Raw genomic sequence first — 9,913 nt, forward strand, 5'->3', positions numbered from 1 at the left:
GAAATTGAAGTGTAATGTAATGTAATTTGACCCACACAGATGAATTGTTGAAACAGTGGGTTAGGTTGTGGAGTACTCCCTCTGGTTGTTGTTCCAAGACAGTGAGCATCATCCCCAACCGTTAATCCTACACAGTCACACCTATTGGACAGCTGTATATAACGTCAGCTCTGACAGAACACTGGCATCAAGCTTTGGTGAATGAGACATTTTAGGATCCTCCACAGGTAAAGCCAAGGACTCATCCATCCAAAGTAACTACATACTCTGACGAAAGATGACGCACAGACCCACTCTTAGCCTGCTGCTGCTGCTGCTGGGCCTATCGCAGGCCAGTGGAAATGCGGTCCATGATGAGCCGGACCATGTGTCCATCACTTCAGCGATCCTGGAGTCCAACAACGGAACCAATGAGCTGCTGCTGGAAGGAGACATTCTGGCTCCTAGAACCAGGAACGCCATGAAGTGCTTTAGAAGCCAGTACAGCTGTCTCTGGAAGAAGTCATCTGACGGCTTGGTGTATGTGCCTTACATCCTCAGCGTTGTATATTCCAGCTTGGAGGTAGAGACTATTGAGACGGCCATGAAGTACTTCCATGGCAAGACCTGCATCCGCTTCATTCCACGTAAGACACAGACTGCCTACCTGGACATTCAGAGCAGCGGCGGGTGTTTTGGTACCATGGGGACTGTTGGGGACAGGCAGACATTGTCTCTTGCACAGTTTGGCTGTGTTCAACATGGTATCATCCAGCATGAGCTGCTTCACTCCCTGGGCTTCCACCACGAGCACAACAGGAGTGACCGTGACCAGTATATCAGGATCAACTGGCAATACATCTATAACTACGCCGTCGAGAACTTCCAGAAGCAGGACACCAACAACCTGAATACTGCATACGACTACTCCTCTGTCATGCACTATGATAGAACCGCTTACACTAACAACTACGGAAAGGAAACCATCACTCCCATCCCAGACCCATCTGTGGCCATCGGGCAGAGACAGGGCATGTCCAACATTGATGTCCTGAGGGTCAACAAGCTCTACCAATGCTAAGAGAAAGAGCGCCGTTGTTGAAAATGTGTGATGCTGGATATGCTGTCATGTGCTGACGTATTTTATTGTCAAAGGATTGTATGTTTGTGTTTATCCTTTTAATCACATTGGTAATAATAAAGCATGATTATGGTAAAAAAAAAAAGTGCGTGAGTTTGATATTTATTAATAGGATATTTATCCATCTGATTGGGTACTGCAATTATTAACTGCAGCTCTTGGGGGTTGGTATTATTAAGTAGAATTGTAACTGCGGAGTGGTCTAACATTCAGTCCTGTAAAACTAGCCATCTTAAAATGATCCTCATATTTTTCTGTCTTTAATGAAGTGGGGGGTGTGATGTTCACCTGGAGAGATGGGTTGATGAGGGAGGAGAGGCTCCAATACTTCCATGAACATGAACTGCATTAATATGACAGTATATGGGCAATACTTTTGAGATAATATTCTATAAGAGGAACAGGCAAGCAGAAGAAAATGTGATGTGCTGGTAGTCAGTTCCGGTGAGTTCCTGCCCAAGTCGAGCACTAAATATGGGAGACTTTACAGGCATCATGATACTTACAGTCGTGTGCTTAACCAACGCCTACACCGCATGGCCACTGGCCATTAATGACGCTGATCACATTAGTTTAGAGTAAAATAATGTTTTTTGGTAATTTCAAGCAAATCTACTTTGAAACAAAAAATATGCACCTCACACACATGGTTATTGGCTTAAAAAAAGACACCTGTACCATGTCGGATATAGAGATGAAATGTATTCAAATTTGAGTTTTCATCCCATTTTTTATTTTTATTTTTATTTCACCTTTATTTAACCAGGTAGGCTAGTTGAGAACAAGTTCTCATTTGCAACTGCGACCTGGCCAAGATAAAGCATAGCAGTGTGAACAGACAACACAGAGTTACACATGGAGTAAACAATTAACAAGTCAATAACACAGTAGAAAAAAAAATGGGCAGTCTATATACAATGTGTGCAAAAGGCATGAGGAGGTAGGCGAATAATACAATTTTGCAGATTAACACTGGGGTGATAAATGATCAGATGGTCATGTACAGGTAGAGATATTGGTGTGCAAAAGAGCAGAAAAGTAAATAAATAAATAAAAAAAACAGTATAAAAACAGTATGGGAATGAGGTAGGTGAAAATGGGTTGGCTATTTCCCAATAGACTATGTACAGCTGCAGCGATCGGTTAGCTGCTCGGATAGCTGATGTTTGAAGTTGGTGAGGGAGATAAAAGTCTCCAACTTCAGCGATTTTTGCAGTTCGTTCCAGTCACAGGCAGCAGAGTACTGGAACGAAAGGCGGCCAAATGAGGTGTTGGCTTTAGGGATGATCAGTGAGATACACCTGCTGGAGCGTGTGCTACGGATGGGTGTTGCCATCGTGACCAGTGAACTGAGATAAGGCGGAGCTTTACCTAGCATGGACTTGTAGATGACCTGGAGCCAGTGGGTCTGGCGACGAATATGTAGCGAGGGCCAGCCGACTAGAGCATACAAGTCGCAGTGGTGGGTGGTATAAGGTGCTTTGGTGACAAAACGGATGGCACTATGATAAACTGCATCCAGTTTGCTGAGTAGAGTGTTGGAAGCCATTTTGTAGATGACATCGCCGAAATCGAGGATCGGTAGGATAGTCAGTTTTACTAGGGTAAGCTTGGCGGCGTGAGTGAAGGAGGCTTTGTTGCGGAATAGAAATCCGGCTCTTGATTTGATTTTCGATTGGAGATGTTTGATGTGAGTCTGGAAGGAGAGTTTGCAGTCTAGCCAGACACCTAGGTACTTATAGATGTCCACATATTCAAGGTCGGAACCATCCAGGGTGGTGATGCTAGACGGGCATGCGGGTGCAGGCAGCGATCGGTTGAAAAGCATGCATTTGGTTTTACTCGCATTTAAGAGCAGTTGGAGGCCACGGAAGGAGTGCTGTATGGCATTGAAGCTCGTTTGGAGGTTAGATAGCACAGTGTCCAATGACGGGCCGAAAGTATATAGAATGGTGTCGTCTGCGTAGAGGTGGATCAGGGAATCGCCCGCAGCAAGAGCAACATCATTGATATATACAGAGAAAAGAGTCGGCCCGAGAATTGAACCCTGTGGCACCCCATAGAGACTGCCAGAGGACCGGACAGCATGCCCTCCGATTTGACACACTGAACTCTGTCTGCAAAGTAATTGGTGAACCAGGCAAGGCAGTCATCCGAGAAACCGAGGCTATTGAGTCTGCCGATAAGAATATGGTGATTGACAGAGTCGAAAGCCTTGGCGAGGTCGATGAAGACGGCTGCACAGTACTGTCTTTTATCGATGGCGGTTATGATATCGTTTAGTACCTTGAGCGTGGCTGAGGTGCACCCGTGACCGGCTCGGAAACCAGATTGCACAGCGGAGAAGGTACGGTGGGATTCGAGATGGTCAGTGACCTGTTTGTTGACTTGGCTTTCGAAGACCTTAGATAGGCAGGGCAGGATGGATATAGGTCTATAGCAGTTTGGGTCCAGGGTGTCTCCCCCTTTGAAGAGGGGGATGACTGCGGCAGCTTTCCAATCCTTGGGGATCTCAGACGATATGAAAGAGAGGTTGAACAGGCTGGTAATAGGGGTTGCGACAATGGCGGCAGATAGTTTCAGAAATAGAGGGTCCAGATTGTCAGGCCCAGCTGATTTGTACGGGTCTAGGTTTTGCAGCTCTTTCAGAACATCTGCTATCTGGATTTGGGTAAAGGAGAACCTGGAGAGGCTTGGGCGAGGAGCTGCGGGGGGGGCGGAGCTGTTGGCCGAGGTTGGAGTAGCCAGGCGGAAGGCATGGCCAGCCGTTGAGAAGTGCTTATTGAAGCTTTCGATAATCGTGGATTTATCGGTGGAGACCGTGTTACCTAGCCTCAGTGCAGTGGGCAGCTGGGAGGAGGTGCTCTTGTTCTCCATGGACTTCACAGTGTCCCAGAACTTTTTGGAGTTGGAGCTACAGGATGCAAACTTCTGCCTGAAGAAGCTGGCCTTAGCTTTCCTGACTGACTGTGTGTATTGGTTCCTGACTTCCCTGAACAGTTGCATATCGCGGGGACTATTCGATGCTATTGCAGTCCGCCACAGGATGTTTTTGTGCTGGTCGAGGGCAGTCAGGTCTGGAGTGAACCAAGGGCTGTATCTGTTCTTGGTTCTGCATTTTTTGAACGGAGCATGCTTATCTAAAATGGTGAGGAAGTTACTTTTAAAGAATGACCAGGCATCCTCAACTGACGGGATGAGGTCAATGTCCTTCCAGGATACCCGGGCCAGGTCGATTATATTAAACTTTATATACATCACAGAAGACTGAAATATAACAAAACCGTTTGAAATAGAAATACAGAATTTGGGGTGGGTTTTTAATGAAGTAATGTTTATTAATTATGAAATTATGAAAAATATTAATAATATTCCACCCATGAGGTCACTAGAGGGCAATTTGGTCATTTGACTACAGGAAAGTGCTACGGCAAATATGATATTGCTGAGATGATTACTGAAATATGATATTGCTGAGATGATTACTGAAATATGATATTGGAAAGGAAGGACACAGGGAGACATACAGCAGTTTGAAAATCCTATTTCAAAGCCCTCTGTGTTATTTGTCCATGCTGGACCAAATGTAAAGTCCTTCTGGTGATGGCATTCTTATTGCAGTAATCCATTACCTCGGTGTCTAATTGAGTTTCTAGTATCGCAGCATTAAATAAGGCTTCATACAGCAAGTGCAATAATGGAATGGTACATCAGCCGGCATAGAGAGTCAGTCCACGTCTCTGCTCCCAGACAGTGATCTATAGGCGATGATGGGGAATTGATTAGCCAGTGTTTACTCTAACTCTAACCACATACCAGCAAGTGATGGGACACGGAGTGACTAACCTGTCATCAGAGATTCATTTCTGCAGAAGAAGAATCATTTTCCCCCTCTGAAAATGTATCATGCCCTTACAAGACCAATATAATTTGAGATTCTGTGTGTCCTTCCCAAGGCTGAATCACTGAAAATACATCTTATGTAGAGGCGAGAAAGCAATCCCTCTGCAGGTTTTACAAAACAAACTAGAAAAAATATACATGGAGCTGATTTTCTTGTTGATCAAACCTATATTTATTTACTTATTGTGTTTTGACTTTTGTATAGTTGTGGTCTAATCTTTCTGGAGCAGCTGTATGGCAGGGATTAGGCAAAAATGGAAACTGCTATACCGTTGGTGATTGGATGACGGCAAATTCGTTTTGAAATAAACAACCCAATCCACCAGGGGATAGGGAATAACCATGGATTGGGGCTACCAGAAGATTATCACTGTCCAACAGAAACAAATAGACATCATGTGACGCCTAAATTCAAAGACTGAATTAAACAGTGGCTACTCTGACACAGCCAAACTAGAGCCGCCATTGGCCACCAATATTTAAAAATGTTAGAAGAATGGTTTTACGGCTTTTCTGAAGATTCATGTGACCCCTCACAGTTACCACATGGGTGCCTACAGAAGCCCTAACAGCCTCTGTCAAAGCCCTGAGCTCCCTCAGTGGACGGCTGCCATGTACTATGTTAGCAAGCTCTATGAGCAGCATTCCAATGACCGATGATACTAATAACATCATCGGTGTGCATCGTGATTTTAACCAATTTTCTACAAAACATAGAAACGCTCCATTGTCAATATCTATTGGTCTGACAAATCAAGTTGTTGGGGGAAAGGCAACCTGCATGTATTCCATTCCATTGTGAATGAGGCTGAGTCTCTGTGTTGATGCTGTGACCTTTCAGAGGCACGTCAAGGTGTTCACAGAGGGAGATATGGGTAAAGGTGACGTGATCTGCTGTGGACACAAGGAGCATGCTGAACATGCAGGGCTGTTGGAGGAGAATTTATAAGATGCCCTGGTCCTTTTGGGTTGAGACCAAAGGAAAGCGAGTCTTACTTCCCACCTCTCTCCGCTCCTTGTTTTGGGCTTTTGTTGTAGACCAAGCAAAAAATATGCTAATTTGAAATGCTAATTCATGTGTATATGAAATATGAATGTCACCTTATGCAGAACTTCAAGAGAGCAGTAAGCAAGGCATCTCACTCTCCTATTCATTATTCACTGTACAAATGACTTGAAAAGGAATCTGTCCTTTGTCAACAGGCCTTTGAGAGGAAAATGTATCATTCATCTTCTAACATCTTCGACAAACTAACCAGATCAAATAATAAACTCTGCCCACAACTTGGGAGACACCTCCACACTGCTCCAACAGTTAACTTTCATCCCCACTCATTGGAGGCTAACCAAGTACTAAATGGAAATATATTTGCGAAGATGGTGAGAGGGGGTTATTCGAGTTAGCGACTGTGCTTTTTCTGATTAATGAGGCAAGCAGTCGTGATTAACGTGCATCTGATTGCACTGTCAGTTTTCTAAATGGACAGAACCTCTCTGCTCACCCCTCCACCATCAGAGTCCAAATGGCCTGCTGTGGAGATATGCCTGTCCATCTCCAGCACTTACTCATCCTAACGACCCCCATAGTCTGCATTAAATCAGCCCTGGTCCAAGAAGAGATGAGACCCCATGGGACAGAGGCCCAGGAAGAGACGCACACGGGATGAAGGCCCAGGAAGTGATGAGATGCACACGGGATGAAGGCCAAGGAAGAGATGAGATGCACACAGGATGAAGGCCCAGGAAGAGATGAGATGCACACGGGATGAAGGCCGAGGAAGAGATGAGACGCACACGGGATGAAGGCCGAGGAAGAGATGAGATGCACACGGGATGAAGGCCGAGGAAGAGATGAGATGCACACGGGACGGAGGCCCAGGAAGAGATGAGATGCACACGGGATGAAGGCCGAGGAAGAGATGAGACGCACACGGGACGGAGGCCCAGGAAGAGATGAGATGCACACGGGATGAAGGCCCAGGAAGAGATGAGACGCACACGGGACGGAGGCCCAGGAAGAGATGAGATGCACACGGGATGAAGGCCCAGGAAGAGATGAGATGCACACGGGACGGAGGCAGAGGAAGAGATGAGATGCACACGGGATGAAGGCCCAGGAAGAGATGAGACGCACACGGGACGGAGGCAGAGGAAGAGATGAGATGCACACTGGATGAAGGCCCAGGAAGAGATGAGACGCACACGGGACGGAGGCCCAGGAGGAGAAGGAGTTAACACATGGAGTAAACAATAAATAAGCCAATAACAAAATAAACAAGTCAATGATACAGTAGAAAAAGGAAGTCTATATACAGTGTGTGCAAAAGGCATGAGGAGGTAGGCAATAAATAGGCCATAGGAGCGAATAATTACAATTTAACAGATTAACAGTGGAGTTATAAATGAGCAGATGATGATGTGGAAGTTAGAGATACTGGTGTGCAAAAGAGCAGAAAAGTAAATAAAATAAAACTGGATGAAGTAGGTAGATTGGGTGGGCTATTTACAGATGGACTATGTACAGCTGCAGCGATCGGTTAGCTGCTCAGATAGTGGATGTTTAACGTTGGTGAGGGAAATAAAAGTCTCCAACTTCAGCGATTTTTGCATTTCGTTCCAGTCACTGGCAGCAGAGAACTTGAAGGAAAGGTGGCCAAATGAGGTGTTGGCTTTAGGGATGATCAGTGAGATATACCTGCTGGAACGTGTGCTATGGGTGGGTGTTGTTATCGTGACCAGTGAGCTGAGATAAGGCAGAGCTTTACCTGGCAAAGACTTATAGATGACCTGGAGCCAGTGGGTCTGGCGACGAATATGTAGCAAGGGCCAGCCGACTAGAGCATACAGGTTGCAGTGGTAGGTGGTATAAGGTGATTTGGTAACAAAACAGATGGCACTGTGATGAACTGGATCCAGTTTGCTGAGTAGAGTATTGGAAGCTATTTTGTAGATGACATCGCCGAAATCGAGGATCGGTAGGATAGTCAGTTTTACTAGGGTAAGTTTGGCGGCGTGAGTGAAGGAGGCTTTGTTGCGAAATAGATAGCCGGTTCTAGATTTGATTTTGGATTGGAGATGTTTAATATGAGTCTGGAAGGAGAGTTTACAGTCTAGCCAGACACCTAGGTATTTATAGTTGTCCACATATTCTAGGTTGGAACCGTCCAGGGTGGTGATGCTAGTCGGGCGGGCTGGTGCGGGCAGCGAACGGTTCAAAAGCATGCATTTGGTTTTACTAGCGTTTAAGAGCAGTTGGAGGCCACAGAAGGAGTGTTGTGTGGCATTGAAGCTGACTACTCAAATGTCCCAAAATGTTTCTATTTGTTTTCATTTCATTTTCTTACCTGACCCCGTGTCACAATAGTCTGTCCACCCTAGTTTGATTCATTACTCTTGTGCAGAGGTGGTATGTGAACAAATCAAAGCAAATGTTATTGGTCACATTCACATGGTTAGCAGCTGTTAATGCGAAATCCTTGTGCTTCTAGTTCCGACCATGCAGTAATATCTAAAAAGTAATCTAACAATTTCACAACAACTACAGTACCTTATACACACAAGTGTAAAGGAATGAATAAGAATATGTACATATAAATATTTGGATGAGCGATTGCCGAACAGCATAGGCAAGATGCAGTAGATGGTATAGAGTACAGTATGTACATATGAGATGAGTAATGTAGGGTATGTAAACATTATATAAAGTGGCATTGTTTAAAGTGGCTAGTGATACATTTATTACATCCAATTTTTTATTATTAAAGTGGCTAGAGATTTGAGTCAGTATGTTGGCAGCAGCCACTCAATGTTAGTGATGGCTGTTTAACAGTCTGATGGCCTTGAGATAGAAGCTGTTTTTCAGTCTCTCTCTCCCAGCTTTGATGCACCTGTACTGACTTCACCTTCTGGATGATAGCGGGGTGAACAGGCAGTGGCTCGGGTGATTGTTGTCCTTGATGATGTTTTTGGCCTTCCTGTGACATCGAGTGGTGTAGGTGTCCTGGAGGGCAGCTAGTTTGCCCCCGGTGATGCGTTGTGCAGACCTCACTACCCTCTGGAGAGCCTTACTGTTATGGGCGGAGCAGTTGCCGTACCAGCCGGTGACACAGCCCGACAGGATGCTCTCGATTGTGCATCTGTAAAAGTCTTGTGAGTGTTTTTGGTGACAAGCCAAATTTCTTCAGCCTCCTGAGGTTGCGCTTATTCTTCACCTTCTTCAGCCCGCTGTCTGTGTGGGTGGACCATTTCAGTTTGCCCATGATATATTCTCAGAGGAACTTAAAACTTTCCACCTTCTCCACTACTGTCACGTCAATGTGGATTGGGGGGGGCCTCCCTCTGCTGTTTCCTGAAGTCCACGATCAACTCCTTTGTTTTGTTGAGTGTGAGGTTATTTTCCTGACAACACACTCCGAGGGCCCTCACCTCCTCCCTGTAGGCCGTCTCGTCGTTGTTGGTAATCAAGCCTACCACTGTTGTGTCGTCTGCAAACTTGACGATTGAATTAGAGGTGTGCATGGCCACACAGTCATGGGTGAACAGGGAGTACAGGAGAGGGCTGAGAACATACCCTTGTGGGGCCCCAGTGTTAAGGATCAGCGGGGTGGAGATGTTGTTTCCTACCCTCACCACCTGGGGGTGTGCTATCAGAAAGTCCAGGACCCAGTTGCACAGGGCGGGGTCGAGACCCAGGGTACAGCGTACAGTCCTGTCACCTATCAGAACGATACACTATAGGCAACCAAATTCAAATAACTGCATGGGAATTATTAATAACATTAATAACATAACAACATAACAAAATTAATCAGTCACACCATTTCATCAGGAGCCAAGTAATACATATAGAGAATTCGCCCTCTCATACTCCTCCTGCAATCTTTTTCTACA

The 9,913-nt window shown here is 45.4% G+C and overlaps 1 protein-coding gene across 1 annotated transcript; it reads left to right on the forward strand.

Moving 5' to 3' along the window:
* The first annotated feature begins 277 nt into the window (after window positions 1-277).
* LOC135573910 (high choriolytic enzyme 1-like) lies at window positions 278-1,060 on the forward strand. The gene has a single exon (XM_065024117.1). The coding sequence runs from the start codon at window positions 278-280 to the stop codon at window positions 1,058-1,060; it is 783 nt and encodes a 260-aa protein (XP_064880189.1).
* The last annotated feature ends 8,853 nt before the right edge of the window (window positions 1,061-9,913 follow it).

This window comes from Oncorhynchus nerka, linkage group LG11, assembly GCF_034236695.1.
Source record: "Oncorhynchus nerka isolate Pitt River linkage group LG11, Oner_Uvic_2.0, whole genome shotgun sequence".
Taxonomy (NCBI): domain Eukaryota; kingdom Metazoa; phylum Chordata; class Actinopteri; order Salmoniformes; family Salmonidae; genus Oncorhynchus; species Oncorhynchus nerka.